The sequence below is a fragment of the Lolium rigidum genome, chromosome 3 (assembly GCF_022539505.1).
Source record: "Lolium rigidum isolate FL_2022 chromosome 3, APGP_CSIRO_Lrig_0.1, whole genome shotgun sequence".
NCBI lineage: Eukaryota > Viridiplantae > Streptophyta > Magnoliopsida > Poales > Poaceae > Lolium > Lolium rigidum.
In genome coordinates, this window is record NC_061510.1 from 217,714,794 (window position 1) to 217,740,647 (window position 25,854).

Consider the following 25,854-nt stretch of genomic DNA (forward strand, 5'->3'; position numbering starts at 1 on the left):
CTTGTGTGTGAGGGACGTACGTATAGGCCATGTGCTACAGTTAGTCAAGTTGGTCTGTGACATTTCTCAGATTTGTCAGAATATATAGTATCATATAGAAGTACCATGCGTACAGTACTACCTAGTATATATAGTATCAATTGTAGTAAAAAAAGTCTAATTGCTATTGTTCCATCCACAAACTACACGAGAAAAAACGATATTCGGATTTACACCGAGCGATGGCTTGAAAATTAGAAAACATAAGAAATCACCGATTGAACAAAATAATTAAACTTGTACTCCAGAAAATAGGTAAACAACATTTTTATGTCGCGGATTGCTTTCAAAATTAGTGAGGAAATGTTTCTATATTAACAAAGTGCTTATGTATGAATTTGTTCCGATATATTCATTTACAACAACAATCACCACCGATTTCAACAATAATCACCAACGATCGTTGTAACAAAAAGAAGTAACAATTCCACTAATCGGAGTACATAGAGGGAAATATTTTGTAGTAGATTCGTTTGCAACAATAATCATCACCGATTTCAATGAAAATCATGAGTGATTACAACAAAAATAAATATCAGTTACAAATATTAAGAGTTTATCGTGCGAAATACTTTGCAACAATAATCATCAGCGATTACATCAAATAATCACCAATGACTACCACAAAAATAGCAATTACAACATTAAGAATTCATTCTGTGAAATTATTTATAATAAAAATCACCAACTATTTCAACAACAAAAATTAACAGATTTCAATAAAGAAATCATGTGTTCACAACATCTGGAGAAAAATGTGAACATCGAAAAATCCGAGAAAATAGATAATTTTCTAGCCAGAAAACCTCGAAAAAAGTAAGGAAAACAAAACTTTTATCAAGTGGCCAGATAACATTACAACATCTCATGTGTAATTTCATAACAAAACACATACAAGTTTTTACAGTTTTAGCGCATGCATGTAACATTAAAAAAATCCACGAACAAAATTAGTAGTACAATCGTCCATGGTGGTTCGATGTTGCTGATTCGGCATTGCTCACCATGAAAATGGGTCGCAGGAGCCCTGCCGACACTAGTGAAGATCACCATGTTCATGCATTGGGACGCGTGAGCTCCATGGATTCATCGATGATAAAGTTGGGTCCACCAAGGTCAAAAGTTATTGGCACTATCATTCGTGTGTTATGCACATATTATATCGTAGTTGGCTCAGTACCTTCATAGCTACTATAGCAGTTGGTACTGTACTAGTCTACACTACAACATTGGAAACCATCTATAGCTAGCTTACTAGTACTACATGCCTCACATGTCCAACGCTCCGTATGAGCAATTTAGCATGGCCACACACGCAATGATCGGAAACAAGCTAGTAGCGCGGCGGGCGTGGGAAAGCACGCCTTTGCGCGCGACACATGCAGAGTGGAAAACGTCTGCGCGAGGCAGCGACCGATCGCTAGCGCCAGAACGGGCGGCTGATTTCAAGCATTTTCATATATTAATGGTGAATACAAAACCCAACATGAACATAGGAACCACCCCTAAAGTACTACTACCTCCATTCCAAAACTTAAGGCTTATATTTTTTTTGAAAAGTTAAACCAAGTAAAGTTTAATCAAACTTTTAGAAAAATCTATCAATAAATATGATATTTTGTAGATACCATATGAAAATATATTTTATTATCTACCTAATGATATTGATTTTATATTTGACATGTTAATGATTTATAAACTTAACATAGTTTAAATTTCTAAAAATAATATAAACCTTATGCTTTGGGATGTAGGTAGTACTAGCTAACACAAAAAAAAATACCGCACAATGACTGAGACACACCAACTGAAGCCCAACATTGCCTCCTCCCACACAAAGTAGTATCAAGGTCGGCCAAAAAAGGGATTTATATTGGGAGAAAGTTTGATTTTTGGTAAACTTGCGCAATGCAACGTTGGCCTTTGGATCCTGGAACCCACGGTAAAGATGGCAACGTTCTCTCCGACATTGGCATGTGTGGTGAACACCCAGTGGGTCGCTCTCTAAATTGACGTGCCATATTTGGGTCTAATTTTTTTTAGCATCATTAGCCTCGTAAATCCATGGCGCACATCACCTTCTTGAACACGGTTCACTCCAACGGCTTTGAGTTTCGCTTGAGTTATCACCGTGTGTTCTCATTTACCTGTAGAGAACTATGAGACGAAAGACATAAACTACGATAGGCGCACATCTGAAGTCCCCCCCTTAGCTAGCCCAATATATTTTGTTTTCTTCTTTTGTTCTTTTTAGCAAGAAATTTTTTATCGAGCATACGGAGTATTTTTAGGGATCTTGTCTTGCGTTTGAGTGCCAGCAGCAAATCTTCTTGTCTTGCATTGGAGTGGCAGCAATAGGTCCAAAAATCTGGGCATTTTCTACTCTTCTGTTGGTTGGGCACCCATGGCGTCTGACAGGTCTCAACTCGGGCTGTGGATAAGGCAGACCAGCCTGCTAAATAAATCTCAGCGTGGGCTGCACAGCCCGCTAAATAGGGGCCCTGCTCCTACCTCCTGGACGCCACCTTCTTCGCAATTCTCCACAGTACACTCTCCAGAGCGTAAGGGCCGGTGGGGAGTGGACATGAGCGGCGGCAGGGTTGTCGCATCCTGCTAGCAATCAGAGATGGTCGTGAAGGAGCCGGCGGGCGACCGGGCAGCGGAGGAGTCGCCGTTGCCTCGCCGAGAAGGGTGTCACGGTGGAAGAGAAGCAGTCCCTCGTCGCGAAGGGCGGCACGGCGGAGGAGGCGCGGCTCCGGAGGAACCTGCTGGGTCCGCTGATCAAGTACATCTTTGTAAGAGCATCCTTCTCCCCCATCGCGTTCAGTTCTCCGCCGTACAGCCTTGCTCCTCGTCTGATCTTGCTCGCTCCTCCTGCAAGGAGGAACTTTGGGGCAAAAACCTCGCTTCTGTACTGGAGTACATGCGATCCTATCGTTATTTACTACCTCTGACTTTCGAAAGTTCTGTACTTTTGGAAGTTCTTGAAAGGTTCCAAGTGCAGAAAACTTTGTGTGCGAGAGAAATTTGAGCGATGCGGTGGACACGGTGGGAACTTGGAATTTAAGTTACTACTACAATGAATTATTGGAGAGGAAGAATCTTGATCGTTCTTTTTTTTTTTGAAAAATCAAACTTGCGATAAGCCGATTGCTAAATTTTCGCATTTCTATGGACTGCAATTTCATGCTTAGAACTGTGTAATTTACAATAACTCGGGGCTCAGGTTTGCGAGCCAAGGTGTATGTTTGTGAAGTGTTAACTGTTAAGTGTATGTACATGCCCACACATTGACTGTGCTATATGTATGCTCAGTCTGGAGTCTGGACGTGTTGCTGCCGCCGGCCACTGCATTTTTCTGTTTCTTTACAAAACACAGTCCTTCCATTTCGAAAAAAAAAAAAAAAAAAACACAGTCCTGATAGTTTGATCTCGGGTGCATTCGCTGATTCTGCGCTGCCGTGGTGTCCTCTTAGTCGGGTCCTATGAGTAGGCACAGGGATTAATGAATCTGCTCTCGACAGCTGAAACTGCCACACATGCCATGAATGATCAATGAGTAACATTAATCCTTGTCGTATTGAATTTAAGGAATTAATTTACACCTGAGAGAAAACTGAAACTCAGATGGAGATCTGAATTAGTACTACTTGCTTCAAAATTTATAAGACTGACTGAAAATTGCAACAATGTTTTGCCAAATTATTACATGCATGCACTGACTAAAACTGAAACTCAGATGGAGATCTGAATTAGTACATTGATTGATTAGGAACAACAAAAGAAAGATGCCATTGAAAGGCGCACAATGTACATGCATTGGTGAACTCGAATTCATGAAATTGATTGGGGACTACAGAATTTCATAGGTAGATGTCATTTCCCGTCAATCAAAGCCCTATAGAGAAGGTGGATTTTGTCTGGGAAATGATATTGGGACTACTACACTAGACATGCCAACATCTAGCAACTAACACCTTGTAGAACCAGTTCTTTGTACTGACGCTTGCTGGCTATGTCTACATCGTGCTCTGGGCCGGGCGTTCAATTACTTACCGCTGTGGCCAGCACTGGCGGTTGTGGTCATCATGAGTCCCTACTTCATTGTGATGCTGATAGCCTTGCCCTTTCCCAAGGAGGTGTACATCGAGCAGTATGGCAATGATGCTGCCGAACGCTGAACATGCATGAAGAGTCCCCTGAGACTGCTCATAGTGGGAGTAACATAGGTGGTAACATCACATATTTCAAGGCATTTTGGTGACATGGCATGACAATAAATGAAGAAAGAGAGTAAGGTGGTACTCCCTCCGTCCCAGTTCGCAAGGCAAATTCTCAAAAAATATTTGTCCCAAAATCCCTCACCTCGTAGGCACATTTTGCATTTAATATGGGAGTAAACTAATTCAATTTTGCATGCAAACACTCCTATTTTCATCTGCCACCACGCACTAGTACTCCATGCATGTGAAACCACCGCACACTAGTACTCCATGCATGTGAAAGGCAAAGTTTTTGCATGTTTTAACGTGCAAATTTAGAGCCAATGAGAATTCACCTTGGGCCAAGATATTTGAAAACTTTGCCTTGCGAACTGGGACGGAGGGAGTAACTAGCTATGTTACCATAACATCACACATCTCAAAGCAATATGAGTCTACAACATAATTAATGACACATTGCATGAAACCACATGTAAGTTACTACCCACTATGAAGGTAGTAATTTAGACTAGTAACATATCATATGTTACTAGTCTAAGTTACTCTCCACTATGAGCAGCCTGAGAGCAAGTACAATAGAGTCCAGTCAGCTGACTATAAGACATTAAATAATATATTTTAGATGAGTTGGAGGAGAGAGAAGAGGAGAGAGAAGGGAGGTGGGCTACTATGCAATAGCCAGCTCTTGCACGTGCTCCTAGGCACCTTGTGAGAGTGAAAGGTGGGTCATATATTAGTAAAGTACTACATTTTTATAGCCAACTATTGTACATGTTAGCTATATGATGATTACAAATGATATGACATCTTGTTATAGCCAACAGTTGGCTATACTATTGGAATTGCTCTGATCGGATGATCCTGAGCTGGTGGGGATGGTAGACCAGTTAGTTGTTTTGTAGTGATATGCTAATGTCGCACTACTTCTCTATTGCCTGCGCCTGCTACCCGTAACACTCAATGGCGACCTGTGGTGGTAAAGAAAAAACCATGTGCATCATCACTATTGATTTGCAGTTGGTAGAAATGGATGCAAAAAGCCGCAAAAACCATGTTTTTTTGTAGTCCCAACGAACAGGACTGCCTTTTTGTCTGACTAAGTTACAGGGCCATCACCACTTCACTATCCAACAATTAATATGGAATTGATGCCCTTTCTATCCAGTTTGTGTTTGAAAAACGAAATCCAGCTAGGGTAGATGCAAATACCATGATCAACTGAGAAGGGAAAATGAACATCAACAACTGATGTCAATACTAGGAGAATTGGTGTATGCGTGTATTACAATCTGGTCCTCAGTACACCTCTTCCTTTTCTGTAGGCAACCAAGATGAAGTGCCTCCACAAAGAAAATAAATTCTTACTTTCATAATTTCGGAATAGTCTACAGTGTGTTTCAAATACCGGAACATTGTATTCACATGACAAAAACATCGAGCTGGTCATCTTTAGCAAAAATAATCAGTGTAACATTGCCAAACACTAACATTTTGCAACAAATGTTAACCCTGCCAACTTTAGTTGGGAGAAGCCTTAAGTTTCCTCAGAGTAACTGAAGTTCTTCTATGCTGTTCAAGCTCTCTCCCATTCCAGAGTTGAGCACCTGGCTTGCGGTTTATCTCGTGCTTCCAGTGATACCGTGCATCGCCTGACAGTACTACAAGTGAACCTGGGTTCAGGTAGACAGGGACATTGGTCGATTCACTCTCCCCGTGCTTCTGTGTATTCTGTGTATCATAGGAAGCGCATTCTCGACTGAAGTTCATCACGCAGGCGGACTCAAGAGAGACTATTGCAATCCCGTCGTCGAAGCGCATCAGATCAACATGAGCACAGATACCCTAGATTGTAAAATGAGTTTGTCATAACAGATTATAGGAATTATAGAAAGTGCATCCAGCTATTTTACTTGTGTAGTTGTGTTGTGGCCTTGTGGGTATGAACTGAAGCAAGGTTTGAATTATAGCACTGTTTTGTATGCTTTATGTTGAACATAGGGCTCCAAATTTGTTGAAAAGAATAACAGTTCGCACCTCACCTGGCTTGTATCTGTTTGCAATCAGTTGATCAAAAAGCGGTTCCCTCCATAGCAAATCTGATGGCAGAGGACATGCATCTTCATCCTCGTTCGTCCACCCTGGGCTGATGCCAACATCAACATCACCAATGCAAATACATTCGCGAACAAGCGCAGAAAGTTCAACAGCCCATGGAGGGAGATCACCAAATCTCATTGCCTAAACAGGAAAAATTTGAAACAAAACTCGATATTCAGCTTATGAGCATGTAAATTCCTGGAATTTGATGACAGACAGCAGATCTCCACTACTTTCAAAAAACTTGTACACGATAAAAGTGAACATTCGTGGGAAACCTAGTGTACAAGCTAGCACATTTGTTAGATACTGAAACAATCGAGGGGAAAATAACTTACTTGGTTGCTTGCATCACTAAACCATCCTTCTGCAAATAACACAAATGGGGACATCGACATTGTGAATCATCTCAACGATACTTAGAATTCATTAAAGCAAAATAACAAGCTAGACCCAAATTTCGTCTGTGATTTGATGGCTCTGGTAAAATAAGCAGGTAAGAGATGGCCAGAGGAAGAAGGGAGGAAGTCAGCGCAGAGCCACAGGCCCCTCACCCCCGCTACGGCCTCCCAGCTCCACCGTTCAGGGCCCGCCCCGCCAACCGGCGGGGAGCTAGCCTCGCGAGGCGCATCGGAGTCGCTTTCCGATGAGTCTCCGAAGACCTCCCGTAGCGCCTCACGTCTACGAAGCTCGTCGTCGTAGCTGGCGGCGGCGGGCTCGGCGGCAGCCATGGTGACTGCGTCGCAGCGTACTGTGGTTCAGTATCTTGCATCCGTCTTTGGTTTTGCGTTTACGTAAACATACTGGCCGCCTTCAGCTATATCCTTTATTAGATTTCAATAAAACGTTGCGGGGATATTCAGATTTAACTCGTCTTCATTTCATATTATACATTATTTTTACTATTTGTGTTGGTCTATTTAGAGTGTGTTCGGTAGCAAAGTAAATTTACGGAGTGTTTGGTTCACAGCCACACTTTGCCAAACAAAAAATTTAGCAAATTAGTGTGCGTTTGTTTTGCTACACTATACCATTGCCACACTTTGCTATACATGGGACCATATATCGTAGAGTTATTTTTTGACAACTTTTACCACATTTTGTGGCGCTCAATTTCTTAGCCACATTGTGTGGGGCCTAATTTCTTAGCCACACTTTGTAGTTGTTACACATGCCATTGGGTTGGCAAAATGTGGCTAGAGACCAAACACCCTCTTAAAGTTTTTTTTTTAAAATACTATGATTTATATATATATATACGATATATATATATATATAATACTACAGTTTAACATACACTGATGTGTTTCCCTCTAACAAATATTAAAGTTTCAACACCATGGGTTCTATCTTTAAAATTATTGGTTTTCGAAGTATTGGATAAAGTGGTCCAACCATCTTTTTTTCAAAACTGAGTAAGGAGGAAAAGTAGAGTAGTGGTTTGCTAGCACTCAAATAAGGTTGGTTAATTTTTCGAAAATTCTGCCAAACTGTTAATATAATCATCGAAAGCACTATAGATAATCCTAAAAGTGATAAAAATTACAAATAAGTCTTTGGACTACCTAGCGACGAAATTGGCGTCCTCGCCCCTCCATTATCGGAGCTGGACAAAATTTGTCGTAGTAGAGTTTGTTGTATTAAAAGGAAATTGACCTGAAACCATACCAACAAACAAGAAAACCAATCGGATCCCAGATGATCTACTGGGCGCACAACTCTACAAGCCCTCCGCGAGCACTATACGCGCCAAAGAGGACCTTATTCTGACATCAGGATGTAGTCGCCACCTCACCATCCTCAAAAATATTGAAAAAATGCTAAAAAGGAATGAGGTCCCTCCCCTTGGTGAGGGGTTGTGGTCTGCCACACCTCTAATCCCCCAAGGCCACTGAGGGCGAAGCGAACCGGCGGCACCGTCGGCGAGGGTGAGAAAAAACCCACATTGGTTTTACTTTGGCTGCCGCCTCTAGATCGCCTCTCCTCTCTATCTTATGTTTCTATATCTACCCTTTAATTGATCCGACCTTGTTTCGATACAAATACTGTGGTATTAATATATTTTGGTTTGGAAAAACTAAAGTTCCAAAAAAAATAGTATAACATGTCTTTTTTAGAAGATTACTCATATTTGCGGGATCTTGATAACTTCTGTAGTGGCATGGGCATCATGAAACATCGTGGAGGATAACAACAAGCCGCAACATGTTATGAGCGATTTATATACCAATATGGATGATGGTTTATCAATAGGCAGAAAATAAATCATTTGTGTGTTGTAGACTTGTTGTGGTGGCTACTTTGAACCTTTACGATGTTGTAAGAACAACCCCGGATCTAAAGATGCCACATATTCCTATTCCATTATTATACAAAAAAGGCTAAAGGAATGCTAACAATCAAAACGGACACACTGTCTTAGAGCATCTCCACTGGTAGCCCCCAAATAGGCGCCGGTAAGGGCGCCGACACCTCCGTTTGGGGACGCCGGCCGTGCATCCTCCATTTGGGGCTGTTCCCACACCGACGCCTCCCAAACGGTGGCCCCCAATTTTTTTTAATTTTTACTATATTTTGAAACAACATATCGATCACATTTTATTCATACAATTACACAAATAAAATTAAACTATTCATACAATCAATCAAACAAATAGTACTTAAATTATTCATACAACCCAACAAATAAATAGTACTTAAATTATTCGTCCAGGCAAACAAATAGAAATAAAATCATGCATTGTTGGCTGGTCCTCTTCTCTCCCCGCCCACAAATGCGTAGCTAGATCCGCCTTCAGCTGTGCATGGACACCTGCATCTCAAATTTCATTGTGCATATGAAGAAAAGCAGCAAATTCTTGGGGCACATGCTCTACCTCAGCTAGTGGCCCTTGATAATTAAATGGATGATCATCCTGCACAAGTGTGTCCCGCTCGCTCTCAATGATCATGTTGTGGATGATCACACAGGCGTTCATCACCTCCCACATCTATGCCTCAGACCAAGTGAGAGCAGGGTACCTGACAATGGTGAAACGCTGCTGAAGCACCCCAAAAGCACGCTCAACATCCTTGCGTGTTGCTTCCTGGCATGTTGCAAAATAGGCTTCCATCTCGTTTGATGGAGAGGGAATTGTCTTCACAAATATAGCATACGTCGGGTAGATACCATCAGCTAGATAGTACCCCCTGTTGTATGCGTTGCCGTTTACCTCAAAGTTCACGGCAGGAGCTTGTCCCTCAGCTAGTCTAGCAAACACCGGAGAGCGCTGCAACACGTTGATACCATTGTTTATTCCTGTCATGCCAAAAAATGCATGCCAAATCCAAAGCTCATGGTCTGCCACCGCCTCAAGAATGACACTACACTCACCAGTATGGCCCTTGTAGATCCCCTGCCAAGCAAAAGGGTAACTCTTCCAGCCCCAATGCATACAGTCAATGCTCCCGAGCATCCCAGGAAACCCTCTTGCGGCATTCTTCTGTAGGATCCGAGCTGTATCATCTGCTCTTGGTGCTCTCAAATAGTCTTTAGCAAACACCGCTATGACGGCTCGGCAGAACCGGTAGAGAGTCTCTGTACATGTCGACTCTGCCATCCGTAGGTAGTCATTGGCTGTATCTGAAGGAGCTCCATATGCAAGACAACGCATTGCAGCAGTGCACTTCTGAATTGAGGTGAAGCCCCACAAACCTGTGCAATCTTTCTTGGCCATGAAGTACGTGTCGTACTCCCTGACGCCGTGGACAATCTTCAAGAACATGTCCTTGTTCATCCTAAACAGGCGCCGAAATTCCTTCGTCGAATGAGTCGCGTCGTCGTTGAAGTAGTCGGCGTCAAGCAGCATTGCGCCGACTTCACGATGCCGGTTGATGTTTTTCCTCTTGCCTGGATTTGAGCCGTCGCGCCGAGGCACGACGAAGAAAGGCTGGCGAACGCGCAGCATGTTCGTCAGAATCAGCTGCTGCTGTTGCCACCGAACAGCCTGAGCGTTCTGCTCCTCCGTGAACAGCTGCACCATTATCTCGTCGTTGATGTCTATCGCGGCAATAGGACGAACACCTTGTGGGAGGGGCGATACTATCGCGGTGACGACGAGCTCTATTCCGGGCGAAACAGCGGCCGCCGGTCGAGGGGGTGTCGGCCGTGTCGATGGATGGCGGTTCCTAGACAGTCGGCGGTGTCTATTGCAAGCAGGGTGGGCGGCGACGGCGACGGTGACGATCTAGAGGGGTGGGAGTCGGCTCGGGTGTGTGTAGGAGGTGGGAAAACAGTGTGTCTGGCTGCCATGCGGATCCCATACTCGTTTTCAGACGTACCGCGAGGTGCCGGCGCGATTCGCGCCCTTGGCGAAGGGGCCAGCACGGGATTGCCGGCGATTCTATTGGGCTCCAAAATTGGCCGGCGTCGTTTGGGGCGCACCGGTGCAAGTCCATTTTCGCTGCCGGCCCCCAAAATGCTATCGGGGGCGCCGGTGAAGATTTTCTTACAACCGTGTAAAGGAAAAGGTGTGAGCATTTACGTTGTTGTAAGAGCAACCTCGGATACTACTTGAACCCTAATATGGCATCGGGATTTAAGGTGCGACTCAATCACAACTTTTCATATGGCGATGGATGAAATCGTAGTTCCCATCCACCGTCCGCTTGAATATCTAACAATTTCCCATATGTTTGCTCCGCTTCAATATATTTGAACATTGACATATTTTTTTTTTGCGAGTACAAGGGGCTGAAAGGAAATTCAGCAAATTACAGAGAGGACCCTAGCAGAAACAAAAATTACAGTCCAAGCCTCACTGCAACCCGACCACGTCGTCATCCATGGCGCCGTCGGTGGCGCGCCGCCGCTCCTGCTCTCCTTGACGCCTTGGATCGAGAGCTCCCCCGAGCGGACGGGAAGTCGCCGAGCGCCGGCCACAGAGGACCTACGCCAACGGACGCCGTCGTCGCCGAACCAAACCTCTCCAACCTCCTGCACAAAGACGTCGACGCCAGATCCTCCGTCCCGCGGCATCCGGCGAAGGGGGAAACCACACACGGTCGCTCCGCAGAGCAGCCAGCGTGGACGCGGTGGAAGAACAGCCGCGGAGCTCCACCGAGCGCCGCCGCCGAAGAGGAAGTCCTCCACCTGCAAAAGCACCGCCGGCGACGCCATCTCCTCCTCCGCGCCACCGGTTGACACCAAACTCACACCTACATAACACCTATGCACAGATCCGGCGATTCCCCGTCCTCCCGCCGCCGGAGCGGCCGGCGGAGGGCGGGGAATCGACCGGATCGACGGCGAAGAGGTGGTGCGGGCTCGAGGGTCCAAAAGTCACCTCTCTCGTTACTGTAGACGGGGAGAGAGACGCTCCAAGGTGCGTTTTTTCCTAAACATTGACATAAATTGCCAAGAACTTTTGGAGGGTTCAAATTACTAGGACTTTCTCTATGGTGATTATTTGATTTGTAGAATTGAAGCACGTTGGAACATTCTCTAATTATCATTTATGCTAAATTCTATATAAAATCTAACACCTATCTCATGGCATACTACACCTGGGCATTTCTCGGGCTAGGCCGGGTTTCGGGCTAGGCCCGAAAAAGCCCGAACCTAAATTCCCATGGTCGAGCCCAGCCTGGGCCAACCTTCGGGCTTATAAATCAGGCCCGAACCCGGCCCGAACGGATGAAAGCCTGGCCCGGAGGGTTCAAATTACTAGGACTTTCTCTATGGTGATTATTTGATTTGTAGAATTGAAGCACGTTGGAACATTCTCTAATAATCATTTATGCTAAATTCTATATAAAATCTAACACCTATCTTATGGCATACTACACCTGGGCATTTCTCGGGCTGGGCCGGGTTTCGGGCCAGGCCCGAAAAAGCCCAAACCTAAATTCCCAGGGTCGGGCCCAGCCTGGGCCAACCTTCAGGCTTATAAATCAGGTCCGAACCCGGCCCGAACGGACGAAAGCCTGGTCCGGTCCGACAAGCCCGGCATGAACTAAGCCTAAATCGTGTTTTCTGCAAGCCCGAGCCTGGCCCAGCCTGACATTCAGGCTCCAATATCAAGCCCAAACACGGCCCGACATGCAAGCTCGGCCCAGCCCGGATCGGGATTTTCGGGCCGGGTCGGGCCGTCTTGGCCGGGCGGCCCATGCCCAGCTGTATGGCATACCTCCTAGCCAAAGTTCTTGGTTTTTTTCTTGATTATTGGAATCATGCCAATCAAATGGATAATGTAGTAAATGATTGGAAATTGGTTGTTAAAGCTATATATATTGTGTAGGCAACATCCATGTTCAAAACACGAGTGTACTCTCTAGCCGAGAAATATGAGCAAGAGAAAATAAAAAGGTCGACACCCAATTTTCTTCGTATTTTTTTGGCATGTCCGGAGTCGGATATTCCTATTAGGGGCATATTTGGTTGACCACGAAGTGTCTTCCTTTTTTGCGAAACACGGTACAAACGTAGACACTCACATGTGCGCACATACACTCACCCCTATGAACGCACGCACGTACACCCTACCTCTATGGCACCTTAGAGAGACCGCGTCCAAGAAACTTTATCCGACGGGTCATGAGATTGACGAAGTCACCACAGGCGCTTCGCTGTCGACGGGAACATCGTCTTCCACTAAAGAATATTTTGTCTTTAATGAGACACCAAAGTGTCAAACCTGAGGTTTAAACTCTGATGGAGATACCACTACGCTCCTAACCATCCAACCATAGGTTGGTTACCCACCGAAAAGAAAATTTGACATCACACGTTTCTTAAAACAACTTAGGACCTAGCTAATGAGGAACTCGTGAATCATGCTATCATGAAGACAGACTTTTATAAGGGAAAAAATTGTCTGCTGTGGCTCCACGCGAGTGCACGCATGTTGTGCATATTACCCAACCTTTGCCTATCTAATCTATTTTATCCAATCCACTCTAATCTACGTAAGATGCTTTGATTCGAGATAAATTCTACATGGAAAATATGCATTTCAACGTTGTGATTCTTTTTCTGTGACCATTTCTTAGTTGATAAAATTCGATTAAAAAAGCTTCAAACATGAACACAAAATGAAACTCTTATCACTCAATGAAACTAGAAACCAGTTGCAGAATGGAATCATAACATCGAGTTGCATCTTTTTGATGTAGAATTTATCTGATATTGCGTTGGGTACATTAGAAGAAATTAAGACAAAACTGGTTAGTTAAACACAACATACTCCGACCCTAACCAAACATCCTTGTCTTTTTTTTTTATGTCTTATGTGGAGTGACCAAACAAAATGAAGAGCATAAATTTAAAAAAAAAATCGAAAAGCATAAATTTAAACTTAGCCCAGCCTATAATAGCTCTAGTGGACTGCGTGCACAAATACCAAAAAGATAGCACACAACCAAACACGCCCTAGTCTGGCAAGGCCGCAGCGGCGCGTACTCAAAAGTACTTACATGAGGTTGAGCTAACAAATACGATTTTTCTGGTGGAATCATGCCCTAGCGGTCACTGATCCGCTGTTCATGACCTTGTACGTGGTTAAGACATCTCCAACAAGGCGACGCATATCGGACGGTTCAAAAGTGGTTGCGCGTGTTCGTTTCGTCGCTCCGCGGACATATTTTGACTGCGTGTCCGTTTTCGTCTCGGTGTGCTCCAGCGGTGCGATTCATTTTTTATTTTGCAATAATATTTTAGGAAGCAGGTACTACAAATTATACAAACTACATTTGTTACAAGTCTAGACTACTTGCTGCTCGACGGCCCGGCCCCGTCGCTCCCGCGTCTGCTTCTCCGCCGCCAGCCGTGCGGCCGCTAGAGCTCGGTGCGCCGCCTCGTCCTCTAGCAGGCACCACCGCAGGGTCTCGTTCGCGGCATCCTCGGTCTTCTTGAGCGGCTCGAAGAAGTCGACCAACGCCCTCTGCTCCACCGCCTTCTCCTCCGGGGTAGGCGCATCAGAGTCATCAGAAGACCATGAGATGTCGGAGTCCTCTGCGGCGGACACCACCCTGCGGCGTTCCATCTCGGCGTCGAACGCCGCGTGGGCCGCCTGCTCCTCCTGTGCTTCCTTCTCCGCGTCAGCCAGGAACTACGCGTCCCTGACCGGGTCGAGGAGGTCGTCGGTGCTGTCGTCGTCGTCGAACTCCTCGTCAGAGCTCGAGATCGGGGGAGGTGGATGCACGGTAGCTTGGCCGCGGCCGACGCTGCTCATGGTGGCAAAGGTGGAGGTAGTGCAGCGGCTAGGGTTTTGTGTGGGAGGAGATGAGATGCCCGCGCCCCTATTTATATAGGCCGGAGGCAGGCGACGGCCGCGGCACGCGTGACATCGCCATTACTTCGCGCGCAGAGGTAGGCGGCGGCCGCGCGCCACGCGAGGCATCGCCATTACGCGGCCGCAGACTGCCGAAGCGACGCGTTGGCGCCAGCGCGCCTGAGAAGACGCCGCTGCCGGGCGGGCCCGACGAAACGTCCGCCAGACGCGAGCGGACACTTTGCGCGTCCGTACAGCGTCTACATAGACGCATCCGAGGCGCATATTTGGGCCAGGTTTGCGTCGCCGCGGATGGCCCGGTCACTTTGCGTCGCCCCCGCTGGAGACGCATTTTACGACCGCGCGGACGCAAATGGTCGCTCAGCGTCAGTTTGCATCGCCCCGTTGGAGATGGCGGTACTACAATGGCATATTTTTCGTGTTCGATATGGCATTGTTTGAAATTTATTCAATTTAATGAAATCATGTTATTTTAAAAACACTATTCATGCATGCATCAACAAATTTTTAGATTGTTTCAACTCTTTTTCAACCAAGCTACTGTAAATTTGATTTGTAAAATAAATCTACTACATGTAGAACAAGATTTCATTACAGTTTCAAATAAATATCAAAAGACATGTCATATCGATAGGAATGCAAACAAACGATATATGCTGAGGGTGTGGCACGAATCAGGACGAATATGAACTGGCGATCAAACACCGTTAGGGCGCGGTTTCCGTTAGAGAAGACTTCCCGTTGAGCTGATTCCATGTTTGGCCATGTGCGCGCGCGTTAATTATTTCCTTGCTACAGGGGACCCTCGCGTGGTCGTGGGAAGCACGCGGAAAAAAGGCCATCGAGATCTGCAGGGGAGGATTCCCGGAAGAGAAGACGGTGCCACAACTCCGATGGCCGCCGTCGCCCCAGCACCAGAGGACCTCGCCGTGGAGGCAGCCTGCAAGGTCAAGCTCGTGCCGGCCGGCGTGGAACGCGACGAGGCCACCGAACCTATCGCCCTACCGGTGCGTACGCTGAATAATTATCCATGCCATACTGTGTCGACCTTACTGTGACCGTGCGACGGCATTGGCCGGTCGGTTCGCTCCTACTATGAGTAACTTCAGCATCTTGCTGTACACTCACCAGCAGCAGGGGGGTTGTTGCTGCTGTGCTTCCTCTCTGGCGAGGCGGGCAGTGTCCTGGGGCAGGCAGCTCCTCTCCCGCGCCGTCGTCGGCAGCGAGCCGAAGCGTGTGCTCGTGGCGGTGGCAGCCGGCACGGAGCCGCTGGAGGCGGCTGCCCCTGCCGACATTCTTGAACGCGCCGGCGCAAGTGTCACGGTGGCCACCGTCGGCGACATCGTCGTGGAGGCCGCTCACGGGGTCAGGTTCGTCGCGGACGGCAGGGTCGCCGACCTGGAAGGCGAGGAATTCGACCTCATCGTCCTACCAGTGCGCGTTCTCATCACTTCATCCCATGCTCAGTTCACTTTTACACCGTTGCATCATCATCATCCTATATATCCTGTAGGGAGGAATGGTAGGATCAGTTAATCTTAGAGACTGCAAGGAGCTCGAGAAGATGGTCAAGAAGCATGTACAGAAGGGGCGCCTCTACGGTGCCATCGGCGCCGCTCCGGCGGTGGCGCTGGCCAACTGGGGCATGCTCAAAGGCTTCAAGGTGCACATACAGAGAATTAAATTACCTCCTCTACAATGTTAGTAATTTTGTTGAAAAACATCATTGGCTGGCGTGCTCTGAAATTTTGTTCAGGCGACTTGCTATCCGCCATTGTTGGGCAGGTTCGGCAATGAAGTGATCGCCGTGGACTCGAGGGTGGTGACGGACAGGAACCTGGTGACCAGCCAGGGTCTCGGGACGGCGATCGAGTTCGCACTCACCTTGGTGGAACAGCTCTACGGAGAAGACAAGATGGAGGAGGTTGCTGGACCTTTGGTACGGCAGTTCTTCGGTTCAATTTCCTTAATTAGCTGGGTCTGACGATCTAGCTCAAATGGCATAAACTTAGCATTCCCTGGTTCTGGATTAATTTGTGTCATTTCCCCTTCTCCAATTAGTATGTGCGCCCCCAGCAAGGAATTGACTATACCATCAAAGAGTACAATCAGATACAATGGAAATGCGCCGGCACACCTAAGGTATGCATGAGATGAAATCTGAAATCGAATTGAATGGATTACACTTTGCTTTTCTTCGTCCTCACAAGGGACTTTGTGCTGCCGCAGGTTCTCGTACCAGTTGCCAATGGCTCGGAGGAGATGGAGGCTCTCAACCTGATCGACGTGTTGCGCAGAGCAGGGGCACATGTTACTATCGGATCGGTCGAGGATACGCTGCAGATCGTGACCCGTCACCACAAGTTCAATCTCATAGCTGATGTGATGATGGAACAAGCAGCTGAAATGGAGTTCGATCTGATCGTCATGCCGGTAATACATGTCAATTTCAGTTGCTTTATTTTCTTCGTTGTGGTGCTCTCGGGAGTACATACTTCAATGAGTATGCTGCTTGATGTATATGTACAGGGTGGTATTCCTGGGGCTATGAAGTTTACCAGTACAGAGGAACTTGTTGCTTTGCTGAAGAAACAGGCAGAAGCTGGTAAACCCTACGGCGCAATATGCGCTTCCCCTGGTTACGTCCTCGAGCCCCACGGTTTGCTCAAGGTGCTCTATCACACTTTTTCCTTGTGAGTTGTGTTGTGTGCGTCTGCATTTTTTAAAGATCGAGCTAATTTGGTGATGGTCAATTTCTGTCGTTTTAGGGTAAGAAGGCAACATCATTTCCACCGGTGGCGTACCTGCTTAGAGACCAGAGCGCGTGCGAATACAGGGTCGTCGTCGACGGTAACCTCATCACTAGTAAAGCGCCAGGTAGCGCGACAGAGTTCGCCCTGGCCATTGTTGACAAGCTATTCGGCCGAGAGAAGGCGGTCTCTGTAGCCAAGGAGTTGGTTTTTATGTGACTGCAGAGACGAGTGGATGCATTCGTGGGGCATTTTCCTCGTTGCCAACCTGGCCATTGTTGACATGCTATTCGGCAGAGAGAAGGCTGTCCCTGTAGCGAAAGACTTGGTTTTTATGTGACTAGGACAATTGCCCATGCGTTGCCACGGGATAGCAAATTTTATTGTAGACAACAAATTAAAACATGTATCCTAATTTATGTGTGTTCACATGATTGCTTAACTGTGTTAAAGCTTGCTCCATTCCCTATAATGCCATCAATACATGCCTCAAGTTTATATCATCGTCGTACACGTAAACATAATTTTCTAACATTTCATACTTGTCGACATGTCAAAATGTATTATTTATATACTCCCTCCGATCTATATTAGTTGACTCAACTTTGTATCTAATTATTAAGTATCTACTCTAGATGCATTTGTATCTAGACAAAGTGAAATCGATTAATTTAAATTGGAGAAAGTACAAAAATTTAAGCTTGACATACTAACTTCCAAACCATAATTATTATCTCCTAGTACAAAGAATCATGTAACTCGGAAATTAATATGACTGATGATTATGTATTTTGAGATGCTCTAGTAAAGGACGGTTTCTACAGTGTCGAAGAAGCCAAACTTCACATCAAAAGTGAATGTACACTTGTGCATCTTTTGAACATCAATCTAGAAATCTGGCCAAGATGTAATTGTTGCTATGCATAGTAAAGGACATTTTCTACACTCTCGAAGAAGCCAAACTTTCACATCAAAAGTGAATGTACACTTATGCATCTTTTAAACACCAATCTAGAAATCTGGCCAAGATGTAATTGTTGCTATGCAATTCAAAAACAGAACACAACATGCTCCTTGTGCTCATATAGGTGCCAACCACAACCTTAGGAATCAGACTAAGTTACATGAAAGGAAATAGAACATGTATTCATCAGGTAAAGGAAAACACAATAATCAAATATGAAATAGAAGGCAAAAATAAGTGGCACTTTCTAAAACTCTCACCATCATCGTCATTAGTCATTACATCCATGTCTGAAAATCAAACCCAATAATCAGTGATGCAAAATTCCATGAGCCACAGAACTGGATGTTATAGTTGCTTCATATTTCATCTAGGCTACACAAGTGACCTCTGCGATCCAACTTGAAAAGAATAAATTTCATAATACAGGCTGAGGAGAGAACAGGTTTTTGATCCTGAATTTTACAGTTCCTATATGCTCAGGCAGCAAGCCAGCGTCAAAAACAAGAGGAAGTTCAGCTAACAGCAGAAGAACTACAGAAGCTGATTCTGTTACCACAGGTCCAAATGACCAAATAAGAATATACTCATACATCGGTCAGCCCAATATATCCAAAGCTTCCTTGAAAAATGGCATGATGGCTTTTCATGAAACTCCAGCAAAACCCTACTTTTTGATTCATCGTCTATAGTTTGGGACATCAAGATATGCTGAATTTGGAGATATAAATGTGCGGCTTAATGAAGTAACAGCATAATGAAATGGATATTCTAAATGTTGAACCCTTACTTTTCTAAACTACCCTCACTTTTCTAAATTGAAGAAACATGTAACCACCATCTTCAGCGAAATGATGACAGCGAAAGTAACTGGTCTCACACACAGCCTGTCTTTAGAACTGACATGAAGAAAAAAGTTATTTGTTGATATTTATATTATCATGTAACTATCCAACAAGGAGTTATCCTAATATTTTTGGTACAGTTAAATCCTGCACTTCTTTATATCAGTTAACTCATTCTTTATGACATGCCCAAAATACTATGGCACAATATTAGCTAACTTGTAATATTTTGTTTTCAGTTGCCCCACATATCCCCTTGCCATTCTAAAAAAAAGTTTTAAAAACCACACGATAATTGTTTGTAACAAAAGATTCTACATAGTATTGACAAACATGGAGTTGGAAATAGCAGCTTAAACAAGAAGTGACTGTATCGATTCCACAAATTCATTCATATGATGCCTACTCAGGATTCATGACATAAGTGGATTAGACATATGCATGTCGATACTGGAATGTTGTGTAAATAAGAAAAAAATAAAACCATCACCTGCATAGCCGCATATGGAAAATCTCTGCAAAACAGAGAACAAAATTTAGCCATGAAGCCTGAAGGCATCATAGGGAAGATTATATAAAATAATCTGATCTAACAAATTAAACATCTTCTGCTTGTCAATGCGCAGGCCCATCTGTGCGTGCAAGACATGCTACATTACAGGCATCGACTAACAATGCCTTTGTTTTACCCTCCACAAGCCATCATTTTCTTCTATTAGCCAAAGAAATCCAGGAGCCACCAGCACAACTCACTGTGATTCCTCATCCGCTCTGGGTTTTCCCCAAGGGGCCCAATAACGATTGAAGTTCCTTCCAAACAAAATTTGAGTGAGGGCACTCCCAGAACCGATGCGCCATACTTTCATCACGCCCACATGCAACACAAACACAGCAGGTTTTATTTTCCTTCTGTGTAGTTCAGACCCAACAGTCAGGCCATTTTCCACTAACCTCCAAGCATGTTGAGTAGAACTGATATTGAGCAGCTAACAACAATTTTCTACTAACTAAATAAGCAATGACTATTAGCACTAATGCACCACAAATCACAATGCTATGATATTACACAGTAATCCACTGACTGGTTAGTCCTGACATAATACAAATGTTGAGCAAGCACTGCTTAATTGTACGACATTGATAACTGCAACAATTATTGTAATTTTTAGTGGTTTTCTCCTCTAGATTACATGTGCAACTGAATACTTTATGAGTGTAAGAAATCTCATCCCAAAAGCAAAAAATCTTACATGGAGAGAAGCATCTACGCTTACACAATACCTCTAGGATAAATTCCAAATATCTCTCGCACACATTTCTTACAGCTTTGACACATTCAAGGAGGTGAAAAGGGGGTCACTGCTAGCACTGTAAGATAAACTTTAGTTATCTTACTTGAGACTTGAGAGCTATATGATTATCATATTCGGGAGACCACGGAAATTTCTTTTTTCTCAACCATATATTACTTTAGTCTCAGAGGATGCCAGATGTACTCTTGTGGAAGTGTATAGTCAGCATTCACACTTTTTCTTAAACATCATGCATTCCACAATGTTTATTATTGCTTTAAGGTGTGCATTAGCCATTGTGAGCATCCATTCTATATTTTAGTTAATGAATCAATTTGTGGCTTCATTTTTTCTAATGGAAAGAACTATTGCTGGCTACTTTCCAAAAAGTGATAGTGTGGGTGTGATCATTTACTTAGGTAAATGATACAAGGATATTTCTTCCAGTTTATCAAGTGAATCTTCGTATATAACTTTAGAAGGAAATCTAGAACGACATATTCGTCGTGGTGAGTTCCAGGTATAATATAACTCAATGTACCTGATTGTAGTGTATTTAAACATTTGTGGGTTAGTAGTGGCAGAAGAGGAATGTTGAACCCTAATTAAAAGTACATATATCCTTGGTGGGGTCTTGGACTTGCACCATCCTATTAATGCTGGTTGCCGAAAAAGGAGCAGTTGTGCAGTTTAAACGTCCATGTGTATTCACTGGACACGCGTGCTCGCGAAGTAACATAACTGATTACTTTGTAGCAGTGCACGGGTATTTAGCTAGTCTATACATAAATCACAGTACCAACATCCATGGTGCTTTTATATCTTTGATTAATGTTGAGACCAACAAAGTACTCCCCGTTAGACATTCATCTATCTACAAAGTAAATACATATAAAGCCCATTGTATTGTCCCTGAAACTTCGATATTATTATGAATTTCAGATAAATACCATGTCACACTGGTTCAAGGACAAAATATGTGAAATCACTGAATCTGAAGTTCTAAACCCCATGCCGATCTAGAAAAGATAAGCCTCAATGTAATAAAATAAAAATAAAAAGTAAAGAACACACTGGTACGTACATATGAAACTTACTGATACCTTGAGCTTCATCTAGAAGAATGTAGATCGCACCACACAGGCGCACAGGTCATCGCTTTACCCAGCCCACAGTTTACAAAGCCACTAATTTCTGCGGTTAATGCCCAATGATGATTTCCAATAGAATATGGTGAAAAAACATTAGCCTTGTATCATACAACTGAAAAAGATCACACAGGAGTTGACATACATCGCTCAGTCGGGAATGATGTGAAGCCAAGGGCTGGAAGGTCTCACCGGCGGTCTTGTTCTCGACTAGCACTCCGGAGCCGAGGCGGTGCTGCGTAATAGGAGAACGCGTGGAAGTAGGGCGCCGGATCGCCCGGCCACCGGCCCCAGGCAAGCTCCTGCCCGCGTCAGGCGGTCGGCTCTTCCCCTGCGTGGGTCGCCATCGCGTCCTGGCGTGTAGAGCCCTCCCTCAACGGCCCTGGCTGGTCCGGCAAGGTCCAGAATTAGGCGTGCAGCTAGGGTTAGGCGCGACGCGGCGTGAATGGAGGTGCGGGGTTGCGGTGTTGGAGGAGGAAGTCACCTGGGAGGAGGAGCCGGAGCTGCGGCGAGGCTGGGGAGTCGAGGGAGACATGGGTGGCGAGGTGCAGGGGCTGAGTACCGCCGGCGAGGTGATTTGGCGTGGGCGGCGTCTTCACTGCTCAGAGGAGTCAGTCAGGCTGTAGGTGGGCCTGTCCGTGGGAAACCACTTCTTGGCCACCTCTGACCGCCAGCCCAAAGCGGGAGGCCACTTGCTGCACTTTTATTTTTCTAATAGGAAGTGGCGTCCAGTCGGTCCACTTTAACCCGCCAAGCGCATGGGCCATTGGGCCTTGGCGTGGATTCCGCTCCAAAAAGAAAAGCGATCGCTGGGGGGATCAAGCGATCGAGGCTTGTAGCTGCTTATTCCTTCAGACTTTACCCACTAGCTTTTTATTCCTTCAGACGTATACTTACTATCTACATCTACACTACTTAAAAAAGAATGAACTTGTTCCGTATTCTGCCAAGGATCCAATACGTCAAGATTTTGGTCGTTCCCTTCGTCGTTCCGCACGGGCTTAACTGGGCCGAATCCCAACTATACCAGATCGTCGTGAACTCGTCATCCTCGCCCCTCGCCCCTGAGCTCGTCATCCTCCCCCCGTGATAGAAACAAAAGAGTAGGGTTCCTCCCACACTCCTCCGCCGCCGCCGCACCTGGCTGCTTCGGCCTCCGGCCTCCGCCTGCCCCTGGCCAGCCAACCGTCGCCAAGTCGATCCCCGTCTCTCCCCGCATCCATCCCATGGAGCAGGGCCAGCCCGCGGCCACCCCCCTGCGCGTCTTCGGCCCATCAAGCGGAGCTCGAGCTCGCCGGATGACACTCCCTCCGCCGCGGCCTAGGACCGGCGATGCGACTCCGGTGGCGGCAAAGATGTTCCGCATACAAGGAGAATTCGATTGATGTTCTGCAGTCCCAACACCATTCTATCAGGTTTCCAGTGAATCCAGACTGTACATTCCACATTAAATTACATGCTTTTTGTGCCCACTTAATTCTCCTTTTTCTTCCAATTTCAGCTGTTGCTGCACTGGTGATAACTGTTAATGTTTATTTCACATTTCACTCCGTCGAAGACAAATCAACAGCCAATGAGGCATATACGCTAAAAGATGCTAGGTATGGCTTTTGGTATAGGTTGCAATACTTCGTCAGGCACTGCATGAGTACTGATAATGTACACTATTGTTAAGCTGCAAACACAAGCATGTTCCCTCTAGGTATTCCAAGGTATTAAGTGATTTTCTACATAGAGTGCTACAAAGCATGACTTGGATTGTTCTTGCAAATTGCTCTGTCAAAAGAAGCAATTTGGAATGTACTAGAATGATATATTATCCTCATATCAGGACCATAGACGCAAGCAAAAAAAAACACGTTTGGCATATGATTCTCACTTCAGTTTTTCAGTTTATGAATTTCTGTAATTTCGATGATTCTTTGTTTCGTGATTGCAACTATTTTCATACCAGGTTTTGGAAATGTGTTGTTGGTGTTTTAAGTCCATCGCTGCCCAGTGCAGAGCATGCCTCCAGTGATCTTTAATGCTAATTTATAAAACAAGGTGTCGCAAAGGTATTGGTGATGCTCTATGTCCATTGCTCGCACGTATGCGGAGCATGTCTTGGGTGATTTTCCATGATAACTTGAAGAGCAAATCAAGGATAACTTTTTGTTGCATGATGCTTTATATATATATAGTCCTAATAACACATCTGGTTATTGTACATACTGCGCCGCTCTTCTTTTTAACATAAACTGTGGCTTGACCATATTCACTGAAACAACTCTATTCACTTACCTTTCTCAAAATGTATTTCTTTCATTATGCTGCAAGAAACCTGCTACTAAGCTTCCTTCAATATCTGTGTTCCCACCATTTTAAATATGCATTGAATCAGATCAATATGGGAGAATATTAGATGATGTTAGTCTTGACATGATGCTATATCACCACTTTTTGGGTAACAGATTTACAAGTTTCCAAATTTTGTTTGTTATTTGCCAGGAAGTGGGTTCGATGGAGAGGAAGTTGGTGCTGGGTTTCCTTGAATTGGTTGCTATGCGTCTCCTTCCCACAAACATGATGTTCCTTGGGTGATGTTAATTTGGTTGAAAGATTATTCAGACCGTTTACCACATGCTATTTTTCCAAATGGGTCGTTCTGGTGGCGAGACGTGTGCAGCTTGGCCATGGTGGGAGAAGTGGAGCGGAGGGAGGGAGGGGCTGCAGATTGAGCGGAGGGAGGGATCGGAGGGAGCGGCGGCGGACTTTCACCGGCCATGGTGCGGCGCCCGTCCAAGGAAGCGGAGCCGGGGAGTGTTGGAGATATGCCCAAGAGGCAATAATAAAAGTGGTTATTATATATCTTTATGTTTATGATAAAAGTTTATATATCATGCTATAATTGTATTAACCAAAACATTGATACATGTGTGTTATGTAAACAACAATGAGTCCCTAGTAAGCCTCTTGTATAACTAGCTTGTTGATTAATAGATGATCATCGTTTCATGATCATGAACATTGGATGTTATTAATAACAAGGTTATGTCATTATATGAATGATATAATGGACACACCCAATTAAGCGTAGCATAAGATCACGTCATTAAGTTATTTGCTATAAGCTTTCGATACATAGTTACCTAGTCCTTATGACCATGAGATCATGTAAATCACTTATACCGGAAAGGTACTTTGATTACATCAAACGCCACCGCGTAAATGGGTGGTTATAAAGGTGGGATTAAGTATCCGGAAAGTATGAGTTGAGGCATATGGATCAACAAGTGGGATTTGTCCATCCCGATGACGGATAGATATACTCTGGGCCCTCTCGGTGGAATGTCATCTAATAGCTTGCAAGCATATGAATGGTTCATAAGAGACCACATACCACGGTACGAGTAAAGAGTACTTGTCATGAGACGAGGTTGAACGAGGTATAGAGATACCGATGATCAAACCTCGGACAAGTAAAATATCGCGTGACAAAGGGAATTGGTATCGTATGTGAATGGTTCATTCGATCACTAAAGTCATCGTTGAATATGTGGGAGCCATTATGGATCTCCAGTATCCCGCTATTGGTTATTGGTCGGAGAGAAGTCTCAACCATGTCTACATAGTTCGCGAACCGTAGGGTGACACACTTAAGGTTTGATGTCGTTTAAGTAGATATGGAATATGGAATGGAGTTCGAAGTTTTGTTCGGAGTCTCGGATGGGATCCAGGACATCACGAGGAGTTCCGGAATGGTACGGAGAATAAGATTCATATATAGGAAGTCACTTTCCAAGTTTGGAAATGATCCGGTGAATTTATGGAAGGTGGTTTCTAGAATTATCCGGAAATAAATCACTATGGAAGGAGGAGTCCCGGAGGGACTCCACAAACCCTAACCAGCCAACCAAGTGGGAGGGTGGAGTCCATGGTGGACTCCACCTCCTTGGCCGGCCAAGAAAAGGGGAAAGGGGAGAGTCCCCGTCCCTCTAGGTTTCGTCCATAAGGCAGCTTTTCCGTTGGGGTCTTATTCGAAGACTTTGGGCAAACCCTTGGGGTTCCACCTATATAATGAGGAGGAGAGGGAGGGGCAGCCCATGGCTTGGCCGCACCACCCCTGCCCCTTGAGGCCGGCGCCCATGGCACCCCCTCTCCCCAAACCCTAGCCTCCCCTCCTCCACATACGAACTCCCGCAGCCGCATAGGCGAAGCCCCGCCGGAGTTCTCCACCACCACCG

The 25,854-nt window shown here is 45.1% G+C and overlaps 2 protein-coding genes and 1 long non-coding RNA gene across 3 annotated transcripts; 2 read left to right on the plus strand and 1 right to left on the minus strand.

Annotated features, from left to right (window-relative positions):
* Nucleotides 1–5,599: 5,599 nt before the first annotated feature.
* Nucleotides 5,600–6,861, minus strand: LOC124698981 (alkylated DNA repair protein ALKBH8 homolog). The gene is made up of 3 exons (XM_047231360.1): nucleotides 6,698–6,861; nucleotides 6,297–6,500; nucleotides 5,600–6,104 (listed from the first exon to the last, which is right to left on the minus strand). The coding sequence occupies exons 1-3, from the start codon at nucleotides 6,755–6,757 to the stop codon at nucleotides 5,781–5,783; spliced, it is 588 nt and encodes a 195-aa protein (XP_047087316.1). The 5' UTR covers nucleotides 6,758–6,861; the 3' UTR covers nucleotides 5,600–5,780.
* An 8,661-nt stretch (nucleotides 6,862–15,522) lies between these two features.
* On the plus strand, nucleotides 15,523–17,602 carry LOC124698982 (protein DJ-1 homolog A-like). The gene is made up of 8 exons (XM_047231361.1): nucleotides 15,523–15,612; nucleotides 15,761–16,063; nucleotides 16,143–16,292; nucleotides 16,386–16,568; nucleotides 16,691–16,771; nucleotides 16,859–17,062; nucleotides 17,159–17,299; nucleotides 17,398–17,602. The coding sequence occupies exons 1-8, from the start codon at nucleotides 15,523–15,525 to the stop codon at nucleotides 17,596–17,598; spliced, it is 1,353 nt and encodes a 450-aa protein (XP_047087317.1). The 3' UTR covers nucleotides 17,599–17,602.
* Nucleotides 17,603–23,148: 5,546 nt separating this feature from the next.
* Nucleotides 23,149–24,284, plus strand: LOC124701209. The gene is made up of 3 exons (XR_007001938.1): nucleotides 23,149–23,229; nucleotides 23,583–23,685; nucleotides 24,119–24,284. It is a non-coding gene; the product is annotated as an uncharacterized LOC124701209 (long non-coding RNA).
* Nucleotides 24,285–25,854: the final 1,570 nt, after the last annotated feature.